Source organism: Ambystoma mexicanum, chromosome 9 (genome assembly GCF_040938575.1).
Source record: "Ambystoma mexicanum isolate Mex_15411 chromosome 9, UKY_AmexF1_1, whole genome shotgun sequence".
Classification (NCBI taxonomy): domain Eukaryota; kingdom Metazoa; phylum Chordata; class Amphibia; order Caudata; family Ambystomatidae; genus Ambystoma; species Ambystoma mexicanum.
In genome coordinates, this window is record NC_090931.1 from 941,246,801 (window position 1) to 941,274,223 (window position 27,423).

The 27,423-nt window shown below is 44.5% G+C and overlaps 1 protein-coding gene across 5 annotated transcripts in view; it reads right to left on the reverse strand.

The window, feature by feature from the left end:
- MTX2 (metaxin 2) overlaps positions 1–27,423 on the reverse strand; it is a 969,974-nt gene that overhangs the window by 455,816 nt on the left and 486,735 nt on the right. For all 5 annotated transcript variants that reach the window (XM_069616118.1, XM_069616119.1, XM_069616120.1 and 2 more), the window contains one exon: positions 4,547–4,619. In XM_069616118.1, coding sequence (XP_069472219.1) covers positions 4,547–4,619 — 73 coding nt within the window. The remainder of the gene's footprint in view (positions 1–4,546; positions 4,620–27,423) is intronic.

A 27,423-nucleotide genomic window follows, 5' to 3' on the forward strand; every position in this document is an offset into this window, starting at 1 on the left:
TGACGGCGACCACAAATACAGTATCAAGCTGGAAGAAAGCAGCCCGCCAATGGAACCACAGAACCACGATAGGCCTTCTCACCCCTATCTGGGACAACCCGGATTTCTCTCCCGGCGTCTCCCCAAACAGCTTTGACAAGTGGAAAACAGGCGGATTGTGTGTCATTGCGGACTTCTTCGAAAATGGCACTCCACTGACCTTTGAAGCCTGCAAGACTAAATTCCAGGTCCCGGAAACAGAAAGGTTAAGGTACGCCCAGCTCAGGCACTGGCTATCAAGTGACGGTGTTAGGCGAAGCAGAGAGCTATCAGCCCTGGAGAGCACTCTCACGACAACCCCCCCCAAAGGGAAAGTAGCTACCCTATACAAACTACTGGAGAGAACGGACCCGAACAAGAAGGACCCTTATATGATAAATTGGGAGAAGGACATGGGAAGAGAGATCCATCCAGCAGAGTGGGGCCATATCTGGTCCCGCATCCACAAAAGCTCCAAATGCGAAACCAATAAAGAAGGGGCCTTCAAGGTTGTTATAGAGGATACCGTACCCCAGAAATCCTCAACAAGTGCAACCCCTCCGTCCCACCGAACTGCTGGAGAGGATGCGGAAACAGAGGCACATTATACCATCTGTTATGGACCTGTCCCAAAGCAGCCCAATTCTGGAGGAGCGTCCTCGACCAAATCAAATTAATTACAGGCCTTTCGATTCCGTGGGACCCAGGGGTAGTCCTGTTGGGATCTACAGGCGAGGGTCGATTCCCCTTGTCCAGCCGCCTAGCCGACCTCTGCCTGCATCTGCTAACAGAGGCAAAAATATCGATCGCCAGACTCTGGAAACACCTCGAGGGCCCATCTATCCCAATGTGGTGGACCAAATGCTGGGAGATAGTGGCAGCCGAAAAAATCACAGCCATACGCTTCGACAACAGAAGCAAATTCTACCAAACATGGGCCCCTTTCCTGGACTACATGCAGCAATTCCCGGGTGTGGCAAGACAGCCCCCAACTCTGCGCTGGTTAGAGGGAATTACCTGATCACTTGACGCCGACAAAGCAGAGACACTTCCGTTGACCGGACCGGAGCCCAGCACCAACCTCCTCTTGCCTCCCGATCAGCAAACACTCCCGGCTCTAGAATATGGCTCTCCCCGCCTACCCCAAGGCAAAGCAGCAAGAAAGACTAGTTCCCAACACAGCTTATTATGTAAACCTATGCTCCCTATGTCTCCCCTCCTTCCTCCCCCCACTGTTCCTTTTTCAGACCTCAGTTTGATTATTCTGTTAAAGTTGTTGAAACGAAGCACTAATGTCATCCGAAACCAGATACCTTTCCGAAAGCTATATGTTTCCAATGTTTATTTTGTTCTTCTGCTTACCGCTATAAAATAATAAAACGAAAGTTAAAAAAATAATAATTTACACAGAAAAATGAAAGAGCGAGGGTAACATATAAGATTTTAATAGCACCCAGATTGTGGGATGGAATGGCACTCCCAGACTTTATAGTTTATTACAAGGTGGATTAGAGAATGGTTCTCGGGAATCTCGATAAACATTGGCTGACGATGAGCTGTGGTGGGGAAAACCTTGAATTACATCCTATGGCTACCTACCTCAGACAGACCGCATAATATGTTACTGAGTCAGATTACAAAACTAGTCGAGACCACATGAGAATCGTTTTTACAGAAATATGGAATCTCCTCTCACCACTCACCATTTACCCCATTATTTAGGAATCCTCAATTTTCACCAGGCAAGGAACCACCATCTTTAAAAAAAAAAGCAGGATGTTGCAGGCTTTGGAGAATAAATCCTATGAAGATTTCAAACAGTCGTTCCAAATTGAAGAAGGTGAACGATTACACTATTTGCAGCTCAGGCATTAGGTCGAGGGGCAGGAAAATAGGCAGGCAGCCTGCCTCTCATGCATTTGCCTGATTTGAGTGATTTTTGTTATCCCATACCGGATCTAAACAACTGATATCCTCGCTATATCAAATACTTACAGAGATTAAGACAGTGATAAAATGGACTTACATGGGTGAATGGGAAAATGCAATGGGAAAGAAATACCTAGATCAAGGTAGGAATGGTTGTGGGGGAAAATACCTAAACTAACCAGAACAATACAACTCCCTGAGATGTGGTATAAAATGATGGTCTAAAGGCATTACACTCCGGCCAAGCTTCATCTAATGTTTCCCCATACGCTACAGTGGCGTTGGAGGGAATGCTAAGATAGGGATGATTGGAGACATGTTTTATAGGAAGTTGACAATTCTGGAATTTAATTATGAGCCAAATAAACAAGATTTTTGAGTCCCAGCAATTCACCAGGTTAAGCAAATGCCTTCTAAGTTTGATTGACCCGAAAGGGGAACCCTATGACCAATCAAGGTTGAAGCTATTGATTTATATTCTGTTGGCTGCTTGGCTTTGATTCACTCAAAAATGGAAACACATTGTAACCCCAAATGGCCATGATTGGATTTGCTGTGGTCCGATTCTTAATTATCTGCTAAATGATTATATACTCTGTTTTAGTCCACAAAGACTCAAACTCCTGGATATTATTCATGTACCGGATACATAAGGGGGAAGACAGGGCGCTCCGGCCACCAAGACCTCATGGGGGCAGGAGATGGTGGGGGAGAGGGGTTGAGTTGTGAAGTTTGCTTCTATAACCTAAAAATGTGTAATAAAAGAATTTGAGAAAAGAAAATCTAATACACTTTGCATTGCAGCATAATATTTTTAGTTCGTGCAAAAAAAAGGTATCAAAACAAGAATTTCTGAGATGTTTTTAAAACTGGAGCAACATGGTGAAAACAATGTTTTTCACTCAAAATAGGACCAGAGAGATCAGATTGTCCACTCATCGTTTTGTAATTTACAACTGCTCTAGACCAGATACCAAGGGAGCAAATAAATCCAGTCCACTGCATACTATATCCACATTTAGTAGCAGTAGATAGTAGCCTCCAAAGGGTCTACCCGCCCATCTGGTGTGGGCAAAGGCAACCTCTGTGGGCTTTTAGTGACACGTCCGCCTGAAAAACATATAAGGCTGCTACGTGGGCTATCCTAACATTACTCCATGGACACTAGCTCCAAGGCAGACAACCATCTTGGGCAGGCTGTACTACGCAACATTTTTGGCTAAGAGTCTTTGACATGTTCTCATTTCTATGAACCTCTACCATCTGCCTAGTTATGAGAGTCTTCAGAAATCTCTCATAAGAAAAAGGGCAGGTTGTAGGAGTAAAGACAAGCTACTCACCGTAGTGAGTACTGCACAATTTGCTGAATAGGCACATTATAAATACCCCAGAAATAAATAGTCCCAGGATCTGCCACCTTCAGCTCTCCAGATATTTTGGATTGGAACTCCCACCAGACCTAGTCAGCATAGTCAATGGTGAGGAATCATGGGAGTCATAATCCAAAATATCTGAAGAGCTGCATGTTGCAAACCTTTGTCCTAGTCCATTGCCTTTTCACCAGATGGCCCACCCACCATACCCCATAAAAAATTGCATTGGATTAAATTACCAGTGGTTGGGGACTGAAGCACGGACAAGGGAGGTAAAGCACTGGACGTGGAGGCAAGCACACCGCAACCAGACAATGGGCCTCATTACGAGTTTGGCGGTAGCCATGGAGCAATTAGCTCCATGGCTGCCGCCAAACCGGGCTCCTTTACCGGGTTCCCTGAATGGGGAATTACCGGGCCATTCCGAGTTCGGAGGGCCCAGTAATTCCTCCCTCAGGGAACCCGGGCCCGGACCTTCCCCATTCCCATTGAGCCCCTATAGGGCTCAATGGGAATGGGAGAGGGAGCTAACAACGGGCCAATTACTACCGGCCCGTTGTTAGCTCCCTGGTCCCGTCGCGGGAACCGGTAACGACGCCTGGCTTTACCAGGCGTCCTTACCTGGTCCCGCGAGGGGACCTCGTAATCGTGCGGAATGGTGTTAATGGGTCCGCATCCATTAGCGGAACCCGTTAACCCATTCCGCACGGGTCGTAATGAGGCCCAATGTTTTCTTTTTAAATAAAGGCTTTTCAGCTCTGCAGCATGCGCCTGTCCCATTCGTAGAGGCGACTATCTCCCACACGTTTGGAGTAACGGAGACTATATATTAAATTTAGGAGAACATACGGTAACTTGCTGTTTTTAATATTTGCAACTTTCTTTTCTAACCTCATCACGGAAGACATTTCTGTATTTGCACAAGGGCTTCTTCGCTGTGTTAGAATGTTTTTATGGTTTTAATAAACAGTGTGAATGTACAAAGGAAGTTCACAACGAGAGAAAGTTGGAGTCATGACTGAGTGATGTCTAAACACATTTGTTTAGCATGATACTGGTGCTGCGCCGGAAGAGGCCGGAAGAAATAATGGCGACTTCATTTGTCATGTCTTCAAGGTTAATATTGCAAGAAGGGAGCAAGCAAATAAGCATGGAGAACACCCTTACATGCACGGCAGTATGGGGCTCTATTTTTACACAGGTATAGAATATACACAAACTCTTACCAGATGGGGACATGTATTCTGCATTGGCTCTGCACACCACCTGGACTGGCAGATTGCACATTCGTAAAAATGCCTAAACACAAGGTAAAACAAACAACAAAAAAACACGTGTTGGTTATCGGGTAGCAAAACAGAAATATGAACACCCTCCCTTCCTCACTAAACTTGCTTCCTAACATAGTGTGTGAGTTAACTGTTACCATTTATATCCGCGACAGACAATTATAGCGCGATAACACTCACAGTATGAAAAAGACGAATGAGAAGATAGACAGCTGTACACCACTACAGTGATGATAAATATTGTAAATTTAATTCAGCAGAAAATTCATAGTGCGCAGGTATGACAAAATATTTGATTAAAAAGGACTGGATGTGTTCCCATTTGTGTTCCCGTATATGGTACGTAGCCAATGTCACACAGGAGACCTTCACCCCTGAGAGAAATGGTTTCATAACTGAGCGGGTTACATGTAACTGCTAAGCGGTGGCCATACAGAAAACACAATACATTCGGCCTCCAGTAAAATGGGAAAATAGTGCAAATCTTCGTGTGCAGAACATCAGCAGCAACTTCCACGCTCGGCACAGTTGCCCTACACCTTCATACAGGTGGAGCAACCAGGAAAGCTTGGATGACAGCACGTGTGTGCCTTTGAGTGTTTCATAGAACTTATTGGAAAACATGTATGCAGCAGTCATAAAACGAACATATACTTTGACTTTTTCCATGTCTGTAATATGCTTGAGACAGCAGGAAACACTGAAATGGATAACATACCATTTAGAAGTATGGAAAAATAATAAACATTGGCAATGCCAAAGGTTTTGGCTTTTGTGCAGGTGTGGGAAATACATTTGTCAGGCACTACCATAGTGGTATTAACGGACCATCGATGGTAACAGCTACAAAATGGGGCGAGTACCTGGGCATGTAATATCAGTGCCTGGTAAACGTCTAATACTTATTCACAAGCATAAACTGTTGTATTTGCCAGTGCTTGTTTTTAACAGGACTTCAGCAAAGTAAACACATACTGCTTCAAAGAAATCAAGGGCCGGAAGGCAGATCTGGTTAAGACATTTTTATTGCACCAGTAGTAGCACGTTCACAGCTCCAATTCATTAACTCACAGAAAACAGGAAGTGGGTGGGAATGGCCATAGGCAGTCAATGGGTGGGTAAATAACCAATGGACAGCTACAAGCATTTTCTCCCTCATATTCCATTTCTCCCTAGCTGTGGTCTAATGCAATAGTTTCGGATTATAGGTGTCGCTTTGATGCAACCTAATAGGCAAAACTAAAAATGAAGACAAGCTCAAGAAATAACTTGTGGCTGATCGGAAACAGAGTAGAAACATCAGATGGGCAGATAAGTAGTTGAGAATGTACATATAAGACTGATAGAGGAGCCTGGCTCGCACATCAGTGTTTGTAAGTTAAGATGGACATAGAACCTTTTCACAGGTGTAATATTTGGATAAAAGGGTTAGTAGTAAGGGAGAAGTTTGGAGGCTCAGAAGGGTGGATTATGCAAAAATGATGCTTCATTCACTTCACCATAGTTACTTCCCTACACTTTTTTAGTTATGCACACCTTTACACATAGAACACCAGATTCCATAAGGTACCAAGACTGGGATGAAGAATCTACAATAATAAATCCTCAGACGGAGAGAGAGAACATCACACTCAAGTCAGCTAGGAAAAGTCCAGAGCTGCGTGACACGAACCAGAGACCAAGAGAGAGACCTGTACACAGAGAGAGAGAGAGAAAAAGAGAGAAAGAGATAGAGAGAGAGAAAGAGAGAAAGAGAGAAAGAGAGAAAGAGAGAAAGAGAGAAAGAGAGAAAGAGAGAAAGAGAGAAAGAGAGAAAGAGAGAGAGAAAGAGAGAAAGAGAGAAAGAGAGAGAGAGAGAGAGAGAGAGAGAGAGAGAGAGAGAACTAGTGTGTGCAAGGAAGGAGGATCCCATTGACATTCTCTTACAACCAGGAATGTAACAGGGAGAACGGGGCCGGTGAAGACCACAAACAATCATTATTGCAACCAGGCAACTCGTGCCAGTAAAAAACTGAAATAGAGTTGAATTGGAGGAAAAGGGAACCCAAGTATAATAAGTGGGTAAAACATCATACTGTTGAATTGTTAAGTTCCAGAAGGAAAGTGGGAAGATAACTCGACATCCTGTACAAAGCCAAAAAAAAGTTTCAAGAGGAAGCAGGATGTGGAAAAGAGCATAGAGAAATTGGTAACTGAATCGCACATTGCATTAAGTATACCAAGGAGCTATAAAAGCACACATTAAGAATCACAGATAAGAAACAAGGAGGGGAGAAACCAAAGTAATCCAGTTAGAGAATTAAAGCGTTTAATATAAACAGTTATAAGAGACTATTCACAAGCCAGATATTGAAAGACTGGTACTAGAAGTACCCCCAGGAGAGTGGCATTATTTTCAAGAGACTATTTCTGAATCACCTACAGAAATGCTTGTATTAGAAGTGCCTTCAGGAGAAGGGAGTCATCCTCCTGACCTACGTTAGTTTTTGTATAGTGGTAGGGTCAGTGAGGGTAGTTTTTGGACAGCAGACCTCTTGGTTTGGACAATCCTGACTAACTGATGATCACCATAGTTAATAAAATAGGCAGGGCACAACCACAGTGATAGAGAAAGGTAGGCCTTATCCTTTTTATTTGAATTAAATACTGAATATTAATAGCACCACTAAGTCCATGTCCTCCTTCTGACCCGCCACAGCTCCCTCTCGTTTCTGCTCTCTTTCCTCGCTACCCTATTCTGGAATGCTCTTCCTCTCCCTCTCAGTACTACTCCAACTCTACCACTATTTAAATCCAACCTGAAAGCTCTCCTTTCTGAAGAGCCTGTTTTGAAGCACTCTACGCAACTCCATCACCCGGTTTTCCTCTCTCCCTACCCTTCATGGAGAACCCTACAGCACTTTTCCATCACCCCTCCATCCTTAATTCAGCATTTTCTCCACCATCCCATTCCAGTCATTCTGCCCCTTCCTTGTCCCTGGTTTGTGTTTCCACCTTCCTCTGCAACATCTGGTCTTCAAATCACATTCTCTCACCGCATTATAAAGGACCCATGTCCTCCTCGGTTATCAAGGGTGCATTCTGTAAGCGTCTTTGTGCCAAAATGAATTGCTTTCCCTGTGATTTTTTATAAATAAATAAATGGGGAACGCCCATCACAGAACTCCTGAAGGCACCACACTGAGAATTCTCTCACTCGCTCCATCATCTCTCTCTCTTTTACAAACCCACACACCCAACACCCATGCGCCATGAAAAATCCAAAGGTGCTGGATGCCTTCTATAACAGCCGACCTGTTGAGGAATGGCAGCTCTAAATCAAGGGGGTCCAGCGGGGAATTACTGGATATGGATGTTTGGCGATGGTAGGCCTGTCTTCAGAATAGAGTGCACCCTCTCTCAAACACCGAGCAGTGTTCTTTCTCTACCCCTCCATCCTCCCTTATAATTCTTTCTTCCCTCTCATTCTTTCCGTCTCACTGCCTGCCTCCCCAATTCACATAGCTTCCTCTTCCCTAGCCAGTAAGATAGCTCTTAGACTTAAGCACTCACATGAGGCATCTTTATTTTGCTGGTAGGACGCAGGTTGGTATCTCAACAGGGACAACATAGCCCTTCAGTGTTCTGAGGTCGATGAATGGAGTATCAATAGATTGGGTAATATGGAAAGACTTTGTCATGACGCACTGCATAAAAAAGTGATAATATCACTTACGTGCCCTCCTCTGTTCTTAATTTTTCAACCATCCATGAATACACTTTTTGTATAATTTGTTACACCTTACATTCCAACGGCCCTGGTTTCCTTTTGTCCCCCGTCGGTAGCTTGTTTCTCAGTTTCTCAATCCGTCTTTAAAACCTGTCTTCCTTCTTATTCTCAATTACCCCTTAACACTTTGTTTCTTTCTCCCTCGTTATCTCATTCTTCTGCGTTCTTCCTCTTTCGTGGATTTAGATGGCAACTTTTTGAAACTATGCATTATTCTTCTTTCTCCCATTGCAAGTTTCAGTATCTTTCAGCTTTCTTTTTCTCAATCTCCTTTTTGCTCCTTTTACAATTGCAAATTGTGTTCCAGGTTCGAATTCTCCTCAGAACATTACCCACTTTCCATCAGCGTCTTTCTGTGCAACCCTGTCTTTCCACAGATCTTTTCCTATCTTTAATTCACAAAACTAATTTCTTGACCAATAATTTCTAATCTTCCATCTTTCTCTTTTTATTTTCTCCTTCGTTTTTTCCCCAGGTCGTATAGCACATCCTCCATCTCCTACCACACAGTTCCTTCATCCATTCATTCTTCCAACTCGCATATTTTCCTCTCTCTGTTATTAGACCTCTCCAGTTCTCTCCATCCTCCAAGATGTGCTTTAAAGTGAGAATTGGCAACCAAACATAACGCATAGATACATGATGGGGGTGGAGTTGCATCGGTGCAAATAAGGCACTAAACTGCCCCCTCTTTTATTGTAAGCACTCCTAACAGTGATATGCTGACGTGAAGTCAAAAAAAACTGCTCCCTACTGGTTCCAATGGGGAAGAGTCATTAGCACTCGCTGCAACCACCTGCTTCACCAGACCTAGAAATGGCACTAGTGATCTGAAACCTAAACACCTCGTTATGATCTACTAGCATTCAATCAGATGTGATATGCCAGGATCAATAGATACCTTGAACTACTCTACACTCCTGTACATGTAGGGAAATGGCTCTAGAAGAACAAGTTACTTCTTACCTTGTAACGTTCTTTCGACGGGATGTTCCTCCGACGTATTCCTCATCTCCAATTCGACTTCCACTCAGAGAGAACCTACTCTCACAGAAGGGAGGTCAGGTTCTCCATCCAGACATGTTTTGTAGGTTACACAGGTCACAAGCTGGGGTTACCAATAACTAAGCAGACCATTTCCAGATGGATCATTCTAGCCATTCTGGAATGTTATAAACTGGTAGGGAAAGAGCCCCCTCAAAACCTTAGGGCTCATTCGACCAGAGATATTGCAGCTTCATCGGCCCTCAAAAGAGGCGTGCCGGTTAAAGACATATGTGCGGCCGCTACATGGTCGTCTGTCCATACCTTTACCCGTTTTTACAATCTGGATTCCTCCTCCAGTCAAGAGACTAGGTTTGGAAGGGCTGTACTGCATTCTATTCATCAATAGAAGACAGCGTGAAGTCAGTACTCCCTCCTCCGATAATAGAATACTGCTATGGGAGCCTATCTAAGATGAGGAATACGTCGGAGGACACAATCCCTTCGAAGAACAAGTTACTTCTTACCTTGTAACGTTCTTTCGACGGGATGTTCCTCCGACGTATTCCTCATCGACCCTCCCATCCATCCCAGCAGTTCTACTTCCCTTGTTGTTGCAGCTTACGCTCCTTCAGGGTGATTAGTTAGTCCAGAAAGTATTATTGTGGGCTACAAAACGGAACTGAGCAACGGACGCGGCGCGCGGCCTTTATAGGCAGGATGACGTCGACGTCGATACGGCGGCTGTCGAGGGACATCGACTCGGAGGACGTCGACGCGCAGCGCCCTCTAGAGAAACATTTTTCTGAGGCCAGCAGAGCTGGAAGGAGATATCTAAGATGAGGAATACGTCGGAGGACACAATCCCTTCGAAGGTTTCATTTGTGTGCAGCACGTATTGAGATATGGCTTATTGTGAAACCCGCTCATGCAATATACCCTGTGTCATCATTGGTATGATATGACATTTGTAACGCGTCTATATACAAGTGTTTCAAGGCACGACGAAGCAAGGAATGGGGAACAAAGGGAGGACTGAAACAACGATCTTACTAGGCCAAGTGACACTGAGGTCGCGCAAGTGCTGGGGGGAGGGGTGAAGTGCTTGGGGGAGGGGTGAAGTGCCAGGGGAAGGGGAGAGAACAGTGCTGTATATGGGATCAAAACAATAACAAGAAGTGCAGACAGCAGGTGTCCAAAAGTGCAGGTAGGGGGACTGTAGGGTTACAGATACAGACCCAAGTGCAAGGGTTGCCGGGAAGCAGTGCGGGTGTGCAACTGAGAAGGTAGGGACCTGGGCCCGAAATCAGAGGGTAGCCAGGTAACCAGTACAGTATCAGACAGGAAATCCGCATGAGAGAGGAAGAGAGAAGGCCGATGCAAAGAGGAAGGTCTTGAGGTGCTTCCGGAACCCGGAGATGGTTCTCCTCGAGTTTCAGAGAGGCAGGGAGGCTGTTCCAGAGGGAGGCCCCAGCCAAAGAAAGAGATCTACCACCTACTCGTTGCTTGGAGAAGCGACTGTCCCTGAGGAAGTTGGAAGAGCGAAGATCTCGAGTAGGAAGGTATTTACGAATAGAGAGTTGGAGGTATTGAGGACCCAGGTCCCAGAAGGCCTTGTGGACAATGCAGAGGGCCTTGACCTTAATCCTTGCAGCCACTGGGAGACAATGCAGAGATTTCAGTGCTGGAGAGATACGATCCCTCGGCTTGAGGCCAAGGACAAGTCTTGCAATCCTGTTCTGGATGAGTTGCGAGGGGGCGCAAGAGTAGAAGCAGGCAGATTTAGAAAGAGGTTGCAGTGGTGTCCAGCCTAGAGAGAACCAGAGCTCTATAGACAGTGAGCTTCTGGGGTATCATTGGGATGCAATGCTATAATCAAAAGCTGTCTTCCGGCTCCCCAAAGTAAAATTTAGTAGTTACCACCCATGCACAAAGGTAATTGAGTTTCGATAAAGCAGATACTTGTGAAGCTATCAAAACGTGGATCCATTGGTGTCCCCACAATGTCCCAACTGGTTTAAGATTTCAAGTGGCAAGCTACTAGCAAGCCATAACATGTCACTCGGCCCATCAATTATATACGTGCACATAGCACACCATTTTGTACTCATCAAGTGCCAACTATTAATTCCATTGGCAAGTGAACATTTTGAGCCTGGTCAGATGTAACCCATGAAATGGGAAATGCATAAGACCTAAAGAAGGAAGGGATTTGCATGCTACGAGTGTTTTGGATGCACTGTATTTATGCTCTACTTCTGTACAGACGATTTTTTTAAAAGAGATGTTTGCCGTTAAAATGAAACATGAAGTGCTTGTGCTCAGCCCAAAAGGTCTGCCCTGACCCCCTTCCTTCCAACCACAAAAAAAAAACTGTAGGTCATGCTTATTCAGTGATCCCGTCCCTGAAGTAGCGCCTGTCTAAATTGGTAAGACTGTCAGTGAGTGAATCTGCATTCCTTTGGGTGTGGCTGCATCGAACAATGGAAATACAGATACACATGTGCTGCATTTGCCTCCCAACTCTGCAATAAATCTGCCAGGATAACCTAAAGAGCAGACTTGGAATCAAAAAGGAATAGCTTGGAAGCTTTCTGCGCTTTGCTAACCACACAAGGTTCTTAGAGAGAACCCATTATTTTTTATTTTTTTTCACAGTTTATATTTTGAAATCTAAAAAATCTAACTAATCACAATAAAATCTTATCCTTAAACTAAAATACATTTAGCAATATACTTAGCGTAGCAAAAAGAGAAGAAGAGAGAAAGAAAAAAAAAAGAAATGAAGGAAAAAAAAAGACTAACACAAGGACCAGCACACACTATTATTTCACCATTGTTTCAAAAAGGAAAAGATTTCTTTCATTCCTCGACAGCTGGCGTCAACTCCATCATCTTTTGTAATCATCCAGGAACCTCATTAATGCCAGCGAGAGTGATTTGCACTCGCTATTATGCATTTGCCTCCACCAATCATATGCATTATAAGTCAGATATTTTTCCCGCTCTTTCCTTAGGAATTTCTCACGGTGGTCCCTTAGATTGTTACAGAAAAGGACTAGATGTTTAAAGTTTTCCTCCTCGGTTAAACAGAACCTGCAGTTTGTATTTCCAGGCTGAATCAATCAGCTGTCCCTTAGAATTTCTTTTGTTTCGAAAATATTTAGACAAAATTTCAGGAAGAGTCTTCTCAGGCGCTTACATGGCGCGATGATCATATAATTAGCAAGAGTTGTGCGTCTCTTGGTCTCGAATGGTGAATTTTTCATTCATTGGTGGTTTGATCTCTGGTCTCCAGTTTTAATCCAATCGAGTTCCAGCAAATTTTTCTTTACTGTGTTTGGGTTATTCCACAGTGTTGTTTCATCTGTGTCCAACTGCTTTAGGATGTCTTTGCATTGTTGCATCCATTCCGACAATGCTGTTCTCCTTCGTGATTTCCGCTCGATTAGCATATCAAAGGGTGGTAGCTTTGCTTCTTTGTTGGTCTTTCTAAATAATGCTAGCTTGTTCCAAATCACTCTAGCATTTAATGTAGAGACCCCCACTTCATATAATATGTATGCAGTTGGACAACTTTGAGGGACTTGTAGGATTTGCTTCCAAAAGGAACCCTCACATCTTGCCCAGATCTTTGTGTCACACTCAAACATATTCTCAGCTCCATATGTTAGTATAGGAGTCACCTTACTTTGCTAAAATTTTCTTATTGGAACGTAAGAGAATTTTCCAATTTTTTTTAGAATTTTGAAGAATTATTCCTTGTTATGCTAAATGTTTACAGTTGCTTAGGAGTTTTTTCTTCACTGGTTCATCATTTATACTGGAGTTAACCACTGTTCCTAAATATCGCGTACAGCAAACTTTATTCAGGTTCTTTGTTCCAAGGGCCCACCTTGACTTATTTTTACCTGGTGGTCTGCCTCGTTTATTTTCAAGCACTAAAATTTCAGATTTTGCCACATTGATCTCCAACCCTAGTTCTTCAGTATAGGTTTTTAGTGCAGTCAATTTTCTTTGGAGGCCAATGGGGGTGAGATCTAGGATTACCATATCATCTGCGTATAGAATATGGTTTATATGAATGCCATTCATCAATGGAGGAAATGATCCAGTCAAACTTTTATGCAAGTGTCTGAGTACAACTCTTTGATTGCTTGAATTAGGCTAGCAGCACAACCTCTTTCCTTAAGTTTTGTCCATAGCGTTTCACGATGTACACCATTGAATGCATTTGCCATATCGATGAACACTATGTAAATATTTTGACCTGTTCTGATGGCATCTATTTTCAACAGGTTTAATATCAAGAGGCTTAGGCTGCAGCCTACTCCTTTTATAAAGCCGGATTGTTGCTCATCAAAGATCTTCTGTTGTCTAATCCATTTCGTTAATTGAGCAAGCATCAAGCTTGCAAAGACTTTCCCCAGCACATCCAGAAGGGCTATTGGCCGATAGTTAGCCGGATCAATGCGAATACCCTTCTTAAATATCGGTACTATAATACCAGATTTCCAGGTTGATGGAATTTGACCTTCTTTGATTATATTGTGAAATAGGATATTGCAGAAAAATGTCCATTCCTCGATATTGGTTTTTAAGTCGGTGTTCGAAAGGCCGTCTGGTATGGCCGCTCTAGAGGAGCTACTTTTTTGGATGCATGATCGAATATCATCTCGATCAATGCTGAGCTCCCACGGATGGCTTGTTTGTAAATACGGGCTGGTTGATTTTGACTTTTTTGAATAGTTGAGTATAGTGTCTCTCCCACTCTTTTTCATTTACCATGTTCGTTAAAACTGCATTTTCTGGATTTGTTGATTCATTTATTATTGTCCAGAAGCCTCGAGTTTCTTTGATTTAACGCAGTCAGAATTAGCTCTGCGTCTCTCTGTTCGAACGTCGCTCTATACGCTTTGCACCAGTTGTTGAATCTATTTTCCCCTTTCCTTATCGCACACTTAAAGTTAGATTCTTTTGATGCATACATTCTTATGTCCTGTGTGAGTTCTCTTCTTTTTAATGCAACTTGAGGATCGAACTTGTGCTTTCGGTAGTTAGGTTTGTTTCGAGTATTCTTCTTTTTTGTTTTGCAGATTTCAAACAAAAGATGGTATTCTATCGAATCTATTTGGTTTTTCTCATATTTTGGTCTCATAATTTCTGTTACTGTTGTAATGTCATTATTTCTTAATCGCAATCTGTTGTGCCCTGGTTCAACAGCAATTTGTTGGTTCCTTTGTTTGCGTTGTTGGAATTTTTCTTCTTCCACTCCATGAAGACTACATTGTGGTCACTTTGCTTAGTCTTTGTGACTTTGAAGAATATCATTTCTTTTGCCATCACTTCAGATGCGAAAATGTAATCTATAATAGATTTGTGGGCGCCTCTTTTCCATGTCGGCTTTGGTGAATACCCATTATGCCAAGTTCCTTTTTATGCCATACTCCTTTTAAATGTCATAGGTTACCCACCTCCCCCCAGTGCCAAAGCCTTTTTTGGTGATTTTGGTATTTCGCCATGCAATGCCTTCTAACATTTTCTGTTTCATTAACCTTTAAGTGCCAAGGACGAGGTATCTCGTCCTTGGCAACAGGGAGGTAATCCCAAGGACAAGATACCTTTCCCTTGGCATTTAAGGGATTAACGGCAGCATATTAATTGCACAGTTCTATATTACCACCACAAGCATCTATTTAGTAAATCTATTTGCTATTGTTGCTACGTGATCTCAAACCTTTTAAATTTAGAAACACACAAAAACGGATCCGCAGGATATATTCATTTTTTAATCAATACATATGTGTTTCTATACAACCTGCGTTTATATTCCATATAATATAGTGGAAGAAATTCAATCAAGTAACTGAATTCTATTTTTTTATTATCAGATCTCTCGCTACTCCCTCACCCCTCTCAACAAAGCACTGAACTTTGCCACTCACACACTCTACAAACCCTAATGATCCAACATCCCACCTGGATTGGTGAAGTGGCTATCATGCAAAATTGCTTCCTATTCAAATTTCCTTCTTCTGTTTGTTTAATCCATTCATAGGCCAGCAACCGGACACATGTTGATAACTCACCCCTCGCCATTTCCGCTCCAAAGCACTCCTCAAACAAACAGTCCCCAGTCTGCCCTGTGTCATCTCCTGCTCTTGCGCCTTCACCCTCCTGGAATCCTATCACTGCAAACAAATGCATCCTGAAATTAAGGGCATTCCAACAGTCACTGGCTTCAAGACCACAATTAAGAACCATCTTGCCTCCCAGAAGAGAGCCCCAAAGTCTTTTGGGTCGGCATAATACCCACCGTTCCCAACCCTAACATGATCCCAAAACGGTCATCAGTGGATTGCACTTCTATATATACCTGTAAATAACGGCAATTCCTGAAGATGTTTTTAAAGTCTGTCTTGTGCTGTTCTCATTCATTGTTTTCTGCTCCTTCCCCATCAAGCGATGGTGTAGGTTATAAAGCACCTAGAAATGGGATTACTCCAGCCACTAATTGTCCTTTGCACAGTGCTTCTTGGCGAAGCACTTTTCATTTTCAATAAATAAATCCAAAATAAATAAACGGATACATGCTCAGTTGCTATTGGCACAAGAGTCACAATGAGTAAGCACTGTGGTGCGAAACACCCTGGGCTTAGTGAATTAAATCATTATTCGTCTAATAGGTGATTTGTGGCTTATTAAATGTTTCCTCCAGCTCTGCTTCCACACTGGAAGGCAGTGCAGGACTATATTCTGCGACAGAGGGGTGCAGTTCACAAATGTGCATGTTCCTCAGCATGTGTCTTCCCCAGCTCCAACAACTCTGAATCAGCTTATTCTTTTTTTACAGATTTGGTGTCCATTGGGATAGTGAATTACTCCGTATAGTGCAACGGAGCAGTACAAGTCCCCTTAAAAGAGGTAGCAACCTGTTTTCACATTGCCTGGAGTTTTCCACAACATTTTTGTTATGTGATTTTCTAGAGATAGGTTTAAGTATGTGGATGTATTAGATCTACAGACCTTACCCACCAATTATACTTCCTCATAATTGACAAATATTTCCACCAACAGAAATAACAAAGTTATTCACTGTAGTGACTACCTTACTCCTAGTCCATAGTCCCCTTTCCTCCATACCTTTGCGACATTCCGTCCTGTGGGACGGGACCGGAGCACTTTTGTAAAAAAGCATTACATTGAAAATGTGTCCTCCTCTTTTTACACGGGATACCGCACGCGGCCAGAACCCCGCCCTCCTTACCTCCGCCCCATGCATCGCTCTTCAGTCCTGTCCTATCGCTAGGTCTGAGACCATTTAAACAATAATAGAGGATACTTATTTGAGGGGACGGCGGGCAGGCGTATGGTGGAAAGGGGACTATGGACTAGGAGTAAGGTAGTCACTACGGTGAGTAACTTTGTTATACTCCTACGTCCCGTCCCCTTTCCTCCATACTTTTGGGAGATTACCAATCACTCCTCACAGGAAATATGGGTGGATGGAACCTCCCTACTGAAAAAGGTTTTAAGAATAGCCTGGCCAAATTGAGCATTGGCTCTGGAGCCCAGGTCTAAGCAGTAATGCTTACCAAAAGCTGGTGGGAAAGCCCACATAGCTGCTTTGGCAACGGTTCGATGTGCTTACAGAGCGACCAATAGACAGGCAGCATTGAGGGGAAAGCATAAGCTTTCATGTATGTGACCCACAAGTTGCATAGAGAAGGGCCACCTCTAGCGTGCCCCATTGCTGGAAAAGTTGGAGATGATATTGCTGTTCATCTCATTCGTAACCGATGCCGACTGGCGACTGAATGAATCTGTGGTCACATTGAGGTGACCCGGGATGTGTGGAGCCTGGAGCCAAACCATATACTGGATGGTCCAGCCCAAATTTGTATAACAAAATCCACAAGGAGAGGAGAGTCTGTGATGCCCTGCTTGTTAATGTAAAACCTTGCTCTAAGGGAGGTATTCAAAATGGCTGCTGTGGCCCACAAAGGTTGGGTCGTCATTATCACACACCAGGGGCGAACTACGTCACAGGAGCAAGTGAAGCAATAGTCTCCCCAGGGAAGTCAGGGGCCTTGCGTGCAATCCTAGCCTTGAAACAAGGAACCTTGGCAGAGCCGATACTGGCAGATCAAGGGTGTTTTCTCGATACGTCAGGGGCTTCCCCAGAATTAGCCTCTAGTGGAGGCTCCTCAGCAGAGCCGGTATTGGAAGGTCTGTGGTACGTGACCACCTTCTTTCGACCCCTCAACAGAACTGGTATCACCACAGCCGTGCGCGTGGACGGCTTAGGGATATACCTTACAGCCAGAGTTTCCCGTGCGTTTCGCTGAGCCGAGACCAAAAGGAGTACCCGAAACTGAAATGTTCTTCTGCCACAGAGAAACACAGATATTTCATATGCGGGCTCCAGTCAGAATGTCATTTACGCATCCTGGAAGACCACCACACTGAGCCAATCGCCCTTCCAAAGAAAGGACTTTATTTGGCAGGGCGTGATCAGCTTGAATTTCTCTCGGAAAGATTAAAGATAGTGCGCAGGCCAGCCTGGTTGAGCACTGTGAAATAACAGCAGTACTAGCCCCTCCCTTGCTCCAGGAGGGGAACAGGTTCCCCCGCTCTTAGGTATAGAAGTTTCTGTACCTCTGCTCTGAGGGAGAGCATCCCGATCTTCGGAAGAGAGGTTTGAAGGGTGAGGGTAGGAGAAAGGGCAAGCGAAAACCCACCTAAATGATGGACAAACCCCATCAGTCTTGGGTGATGGTTTGCCACGCCTCCAGATGTGACGAGATTCGTCCCCCCACCTAAGTGTAGTGTGACGGACAAAAAATATAATTTGGTGATTTGTCAGCAGGGAGATTATCTGTCCCTGTAGAGGAGGATGATGGCCGAGAGAAAAACCCACGACCTTGCCGCTGCCGCATATGGCGGGGCTACCAACAGGAGTTTCAGATAGGCACGCACAGCGACCCTGAAAACCCCCTGATCCCAGAGAAGGACTGAGTCTGGGACCCTGACCTCTGTGTACAAGGGGCCTTAGCTGAAGCTGTCGCCAGGACTGACAAACGGGTCTTTGTTGTCCACACAACATCGAAAACTGCTCAGCCCCAAAAGGAACGCTCCTAGAACCAGTCTTCATGGAAGTTGGTGTAAGGGAGGTATCCAAAAAGGCTGCCGTGAACCAAGGAGGTTGGACCGCCATTTAGTCAACACCTGAAGAGAAGTGCGTCATATTTATTTATTTATTTATTTGAATTTATAAAGCGCCCAGCGGCCCTGGGGCATCATGGCGCTGTTACAGAATATTCACTTAATACAAGATGGCAGATATGACAGAAACAGTGATACAGAATAGCAAGGATAATACATAGGTAATAATACATGTTAATGACAGTTGGTGTTCCATGGTTACAGAGGAACAGTGTAGGATACTGTACATTTTGGGGGTGGTCTAGTTAAATAGCTTTGTTTTTAGCACCTTTCTGAAAACTGTGTGGGATTCTTCGTTTCTTAAGCTGAGTGGAAGCGCGTTCCAGGCTTTTGGGACTAGTCATAGGAGAAAATGAGGCAACTGTCCCCTCAAGGGAGTCAGGAGACTTAAACACTTAGCCTTGAAACAAGGATCCTCGGCCGAGTCGGTGCTGGCAGAACTAGGATGTTTAGTGGACATCCTAGGAACCGACCCAGAAGTAGCCTCCAATGGAGGAACCTCAGCAGAGCCGGTGCTAGAAGGCCCGTTGCTGATCACCTTCTTTGCTCCCTCGACAGAATCGGTACAACCACAAGCGTTCCTGAGCGTTGGAAGGTTGAGGAATATACCCTACCGATAGGACCCCAAGAGGATCCCTCGACTCTGTCGGTACTGTATTTAGAGGAACCCTGGGTTTTAACCCGGGACATACAGCTCCCTCAAGAGGGGCCTCGAGCCGTGGCTCGGTGTGACAAACACCAGAAACGGAGACCCATATCAGTGTGGAAAGCTCCAGAAATGGGAGACCTCAGGGAGAACCCCGGTATCCAGAGCCACAGACAAACCAAGCTGAACCTTAGCACCCAAATGGTGAACCTCGGAAAGACGTCTGATTTTGGCAGGTCCTCTGAGGTCCCCTCAGAGAACACTCTGGTACGCCTATTAGCCCCTTGAGGCACCTCAGGGGAATTCCTGGTAACAGAGCTACACAAGCCCCTCCCGGTCATGGAATGTGCTCACCGAGTGGGGCTGCTCATCGCCGTCCATATCCGCTTAAGGCTCATCCCAACGAGGCGCGAACAGAAGACTTGTCTTCCACGCCTACTGTCTCAGGTTTTAAAAGAAAAACCGAATCGCAGCAGCAGGGGTGGAACAAGAGTGAAAGACGCTTAAAATACATCCTCATAGGGTCTTCCTAAAAACGTATCGTCAGCCGAGGGCTTAGGTGTCAAAGAGGAAAAAACCACTTGTATGGGACCTACCCCCAAACACAAGGAGGATGGTTGCCATTAAGGTCCACCACCGGCCGGGTCCACATAGATCAGTGAAGCAAAGCAGAAGGGAGCGAGACAGTATGAGGCAGCAGAGCCCACGCACGCTGCTCAAAGAATGGCGGTACGGGTTACTATTGCCGAAAGGAATGTGCCCAGCACCAGACGTTGCAAAAGTAGGTGTAAGGGAGGTATCCAAAATGGCCATCGTAGGCCATGCAGGTTGGGTCACCATTTTGTTGCCACCTGAAGAGAACTGCATCACATGCGTAGCTGAGGCAATTGCGTCCTCAGCAGAGTCAGGGGACTCAATTAACACTTTAGCCTTACAAGGATACTCGGCAGAGCCGGTACTGGGTGGTCTCGGATGTTTAGTCGTCAGTTTCAAAATTAGCCTCCAACGGAGGAACCTCGGACAAGCCGGTGCCAGAGGGAATGCTGTCCGTGAAACCCCTTTTTGCCCCCTCGATAGAAACGGTACCACCACGACCATGAGCATGGGATGATTGAGGACAATACCTTACCGACAAGACCCTCAGAGAAGGCCTCTCAGATCTGTCGATATAGACTTTAGCCTCCACAACAGGAACCTCAGGTTTCAACCTAGTATGTAACGCTCCCTTAAAACGGGCCTTGAGTCGGGACTCGGTACAGACTTTAGCCTCCACAAGAGGAACCTCAGGTTTCAACCTGGTTACATCGGGGGAAACCTCCAGAAACAGACCTCAGGTGAACCAAGGTATCCCAGCACACAGCCGAACTGGGCTTAACCTTAGCACCCTGAAGGTGAACCTCGGAACAATGTCCGGTAACAGAGGAGTTTCGATCGACGACCTTTCCTTGTGGCCCCTCAACAGAACCCGTGACTCTGCGAGCGTGGGAAAGTTGAGGAATCCACCTCACAGACAAGACCTTAACAGGCCTCTCAATTCTGTTGGTACACACCTTAGCCTCGTTAAGAGGAACCTCGGAACAGAGTCTGGTCTTAATAGCTCCCCGAGAGGGGCCTCAAACCGTGGTTCAGAACAGAAAGCCTCAACAGAAGCCTCAGGGCGCACTCCGGTGTCTGTGTGGGAAGCTCCTGACAAGGAGACCTCGCAGCGAACTCCAGTACTCAACGCCTCAGCATGACTATGCTGGCTATTATCACCTGATTGGTGAACCTCGGATCGTGATCCGGTATAAGCAGGCCCCTTTCGGAAACCCTCGGAGAAAACCCCTGGTATGCCTATAAGGCCTGCGAGGCACCTCAGGGAAAACCCTGGTAGCAAACCTTTTGAAGCCCCTCCCAGACCTGGAGTACCCCGGGAAGGAGTCCCCCGGCCGGGGTGCCCTGAAAAGTAAGGAACTTGTTGGGCGTCTCTTCTTTCCGTCGATGAAGAGTTGAAAATGCGATGGAAGAAGCTTCTGGAAGATCTCCGCCCACCGACGAAGACGATGTTGAAGTGCCCGGACCGAAAGGGAGTCACAGAAGAAACATGAGTCCCAACGGTGATCCGGTCCCAGACACTCCAAGCAGAGAGAATGGGGAACCGCCCTAGTGAAGCGACATTTACAAGAGGAACAAGCGGCAAATCCCAAATGATCCGGCATAGACAGAGGACTACGCGACCGCAGAACCGGTCCAGGAGCGAAGGACAACGGGAAGAAAAAGGTCTTCCCAGTGATGCTAGTGCGTCCAGCCCTGCCCGCACGGAGAAAAGGACTGAAGGGCGATGCGGGAGCAGAGCAAAGGAGGGCGGGGGTATGGCCGCGTGCGGTACCCTGCCTAAAAAGAGAAGGACCCATTTTCAATTTAATGCTTTTTTTAAAAAAAGTGCTCTGGTCCCATCCCACAGGACGGAACGTCTGAAAAGTATGGAGAAAAGGGGACTATGTCCTAGGAGTAAGGTAGTCACTACGGTGAGTAACTTATTTCTGTTGATGGAAATATTTGTCAATTATGAGGAAGTGCAATTGGTGGGTACACTCCTTTACTATTGCCTTGCTTGTTCAAATTCAGGTCTGTAGATATAATACATCCACATACTTAAACCTATCTCTAGAAAAACACATAAAAATGTTGTGGAACACTCCAGGTGATGTGAAAACAGGTTGCTACCTCTTTTTAGGGGACTTGTACTGCTCCATTACACTATATTGAATAATACACTAGCCCAATGGACACCAAATCTGTTAAAAAGAATAAGATGATTCAGAGTTGTTGGAGCTGGGGAAGACCCATGCTGAGGAACATGCACATTAGTGAACTACACCCCTCTGTCGCAAAATATAGTCCTGCACTGTCTTCCAGTGTGGAAGTAGAGCTGAAGGAAACATTTGATGCTTTTTTACAAAAGTGCTCCGGTCCCGTCCCACAGATGTCCCAAATGTATGGAGGAAAGGGGACGGGACGTAGGAGTAATAGGAATTATCAGTTACTCAGGAGTTTAAAAGAGGTACTCAGACCTTTGGTATAAGCATCATGTGCCAACAGGAGACTTCTACTATTTGGTTGCCTGGTCAGAAGAGACTATGTAAGATACCTGTAAGATACAAAACACATCTTTTCATTTGCAGTAATTACGCCTTAAAACAAGTTTGAATTATAATAAAAACTAGATTTTCAAATAAAACAGGTTTCCTCCCCTAAAATTACTTTCAAGAGGGAGAGCTAATTTGTATCCCCTAAAAAACGGTTTGTCCTATCTTCCAAAACCAGTGAGTGCAATTCTCTCACCTCAAAATCTTATCTCCTGCATTATGAACAATCCTACTTTCCAAAGCAGTTAGGTCAACTAAAAAGCAACATAGTGATGAAAACATTGAAGTTTATCTTGCCTAATATTTATTCAGGCACAAACACAATTTAGGTATCTATTTGCACAGATCCTTATCGGACAAGAACCTTATTACCGGCCTACTCTCGGTTATTCATGGGCGTGGTTCCAATTTCAAGGGTAAGCATCATAGCATATGAAAATATACAAATCTAAATCTCAAAGAATGCCAGTTGGCCAATCCAGTATCTCATATGCCTGCGCATTTCCATATAAATGTAGTCAATTTCACCTCTAACTAATCACTCTGCGACTGCTTACTGGAGCAGGTAACGCCTTACAAAAACCAAAAATAAATCGCCAGGAAGTCTAGAGAAACGCCTCTTTGACATTATCTATATCTTGTGGTAAAAAAGTAATAAACAAACCAAGGATGCCTTGCTTGATTTTCCATCAATAAGTTTGGCTAGAGTGCTATCAAGACAAAATTGCACGGGACAGCTTTAAGAACCCTCAGGCCCAGCAGTGTCTGGCGCCTTGCTCCTGTCTGATGACATAAGGTATCAAGGTGGTGTTACTGAATGGAGTCCATGAGGACTCGCACGTAACCTTGACTGACCCTCTACCTGCCAAGAAAGATATAGAGCCAAGAATTAATTGTTTAGCAAACTAAAAATCCCCAGAGACCAAGTGAATGTTTGACTCGCCAGGAGAAGCATTCCAGAGTAAAAGGTAGGGAAGGACTGATGACCATGGCCCTAAAAGAAGTGAAAGATCTGGCATCAGAGCATTTACCTCACTTGCTATTACCCATCACGGTTTGTTTAACTAAACATAATCCCAACTGTCAGGTTCCACCTCTGCTCCTCTCCGATACCTCCCTCCTGTAACAAGGACATTGCCTCATCATTTACACGATAATACAAGTCATTAAACGACCAACTACTCGTTACCATTTTTCTTGCTAAATCATTATTAATTATCTTTGCCCAGGAAAGACTTTATGCCATTTTCCAGTTAGTGTTCATTTACCAAGGTACAGAGGCAATTAGCTAATGAAGGTTCATCAGTGTGGTATTTCACAATTAGAAATATACTGGTATCATGCAAAGAGGATATGTATTGAGATTTTATAACAGAGATTACTTAGATGGAGCAGAATTGGAGTGCACTAAGGTTATGAAAGCTGAGCATTACAAAACTAGATGTTTACTGATATTGTGCAAACGGAAAACATGCTGAGAATGTGCTAATTGCACTGGACAATGATTGGAAAACTTGGATTATACAGGGGTTGGAAAACTGTCAATAAAATGGGATGGGCAAACAAACTGGAATATGTGGATACTGTGCAAATTGGAAATGTCAAATTGAGAGTATACTGTCTGAGACAGGCACGGTATCAAGAGAGAGACAGCCTCAGAGGTATTTGTTTTAAAACTAAGGTTCCTGGGTTGGTGTAATGCATGACTGGCCCTAACTCTAAAGGGATGATTCCCTTAACTGATATTTCTAAAGGCCGTCGATGTCTAATAGCCCAAAATAAAAGTCAGTCTGTGTCTAAACATATGCTTGTCCTCACTGTGTACAAAAATGTGATAGGAAGTCTTTAACAAGGAAAATATTGGTTCAACAGAAAATTGAAAACTAAAGTTGTTTCAGGTGGTCTTCTCACCGGGTGTAGTTTGGTAAATGTCACAAAAATTCAATTAAATCAATGTTTGTAAGACCTTCTCCACAGAGACCTTGCAGTGGTCTCAAATACCTTCTGTGTCCTTGTGTTCCTTGGGGTTCCCTTCCCCATGCTCCAACTTGCTCAAGTTGAAAATACCATAAAGGAAATATAACAGTTCCTTTTTCAAGCTTCTCAGGGTTCTCTTTCCCAAACCTCAATCAAGAACAACAGGTTAGGCCTCTTAGGGTTCCGTTCCACAAGCTTAGGCCCCTCTCAGTTTCAAACATCGATTCATCTCGTCAGGATGTAGCTTTCCTTTTGAACACCGCTCTTTCACACACACTTCACTTATGGGGTACAATCAGAGACTTTCGAAACTGCCTGGTTCTTTGCTCCTCCTATGCGTGACCACCCTGATCTGCAACCCCTCTCTTTATTTCTTACTCTTCTTTTAAACCGTTTACCTTCAGGTTATGTTATGTTATAATAACTTCTAGAGCCGACGGCTACCCGAAAATATCTAGGCACTTTGAGAGAGGAGAGAGAGGAGAGAGGATCACTACGAGACAAGCCTAAAATAAGTAGGTTTTCACAAGCCTTCTGAAAGCTAGATAATTGGATGTTTTCTTTATGAAAAGTGCGAGGTCATTCCATAGAGTTGCTGCAGCAATGGAAAAAGCCCGGCCACCAACCCGAGACCGCTTGTATCTTGGCACTACAAGTTGTTCAGCTGTGGCAGAGCGAAGATTATGAGTAGGGTAGTAGTGGGCGAATTTGGCTTGAAGATATTCAGCACCCTTATTATGAAAGGCGCGATGAACTATACATAATGCCTTAAATTCAACACGCTGGGTCACAGGAAGCCAGTGGAGAGTCCAAAGCATGCGAGGAATGTGTGCATCAAATGGCGTGTCAGTTGCCGAGCGGCTAGATTCTGGAGTTGCTGCAACCGTTGGATCAATCCCTTATGTTGGGCTAGATACAGGCAGTTGCAATAATCTAGCCGTGATATAACCATGGCTGCTACTACCGGGGGTGCAGTGGGGCAGGGATCAACGACAGCACCTTCCTCAGAATGTTTAACTGAAGATGACCAGCCTGGCACACCACAGTGACCGGTTTGTCCATAGGGAGTGATGCAACCCAGTTTTTTCACTTTACTTACCGGGATAGGAAGAGAGCCTAGAGATGTTTCCTGCACCCATGCTTTCTTGTTTTCCTTGGCTTCTTGCCTGTGCACACCTGCACCTTCCCTGCACTTTTCTTTTTACTTTCATGTGCTTCTCCTGCACGCCTAACACATTCTCCTCTTTTTACCATGTACGTTTTGCATTTCTCTTCATTGTACACGCTTTAAAAACACTTCAGATGCCTTTCCTTTCGCATTTCTCTTCTTCATCGCTATTGGCGCAACTTCTTTTCTTCCATTTCTCTTCTTCTGCTTATTTCGTAACCTCTGTCCTTCATACACTACAATTTCAAACCTTTACGCTCTGTGTCTTTTTCCCGCTCCACTTCGGTCAGACACACGCTCCAGAGATTCACGCTTTCATTCACCAGGCAGCATTGCATTGACATGCGGTTCCACTGGATACACAGGGTTAAGTTCAGGGTCTTACTATATGGCCCTCAGACATCCTTTGGGACAAGCACACGTTCCAAGGGAACAAGCATTTGCCATAACGCCATCAGCAGGATACAGGCTGCCTTCCACCGGCTCCTTGAAGGCAGATCCCTAGCCACGCTGCAGCCCATCTAAAAAACTGGGCCGGGGTCTCAGCATGCCGTTCTCCTTCGGGCTGTTTCTACTGCTGCTCTTTGCTCCCTGGCTTCTTGGTTCTTCACAACATCCCCAGCTCGCTCACTTCCTTGTGTGAAACCACACCTCTTATAGTGTAAAAAATTGTCAAGTGGAGTCAGGTGTGAGTGGTAATTATTAAAAGACTGGCCCTGCCTGATTATTAGTAGGACAACTTGAGTTCTTTCTATAGTAGGTTTCCCTTACTTTCCCCATGTAGTTTCTATGGGTAATCTTTACTACTCCCAGATCTCTTCTTCCTCCCAGTATTGGTTTGAAATGGGGAGGGGGTGATGGAAGGGTTTTGGAGGATAGATCTATTTCCCACTATTCTATTAGGGAATTGACATAGGCCAATCCATTAGCCTGGTTTTCCCTCAAGGGGATGGTTGCCCCCTTCCTGATGGTTGAATATATAAGCATGGGTTTTGATGGTATTCCCTGTGGTTTAAATTGGTAGTGGATGAATGGATATTAACATCAGACTCCTGGCTTGGTTTTAGTTGGTTTCTCTTCCTTCCCCACCTTGACCAATTTACTCTTTCCTTCCCTTCCCTTCCCTTGGGTCATTGATGATGGGATTGGATTTAGGGAAAATGAGACCTGCATTGGGTTGACAGGAATCAAAGTATCCCATGAAGGCGTCCAGCACTTACTCCTCCTCTTCTGTCGACCATCAGAATACTGCGTCTCGTCTGGGGCATTCCTACAAAAGCAACCCCGGATTCCCCTACCCAGGTGATCCTCCCTCACTTGTATATCCCCAGGTTTGGGATCAAAGAGCAATGGCCCTCCGCTGGTCACCTGAATAGAGGACACTCTGGGTCTTAATGGGAGAATACCCCTAGGTTTCTCACAAATGCCACTGTCAAATTGGGTCTATAATGGCATTGAGCAGACTAACCAAGTATTCAAGGATTGTGGCCACAGAGTACACTGTGGTTTATATTCTGGGAAATCGCTAGGCTTGTAAAAATTGTGTTTTTACAGGCATTGTCAAACTCCAGATATACTGTGATTGTGCAAACTGGGAGAGTATTGGGATTGACTGATCTTGTTCCCTCCAGTTTAACAAAGCCAAAATGCAGTAGGAATGCGCAAACTAGTAATATATGGAGGTTGAGAGTAAACTGGGATTTTGAAAACTGTGACTGGTAACCTCAAAATATATTCGGATTGTGCAAACAATGGCATCTTTCATAGATTAACACGCTGTGAATATTTCCCGTCAGGCTGGGAATCCTCGGTAACAGAGCAGTTTAAACTTAAACTGAAAACTTTCAGTCACTTTTGTGCTCTATTACAGTCATTTTGGGTCACACTGTCCACAGCCAATAGGAACACCTCCGTTAA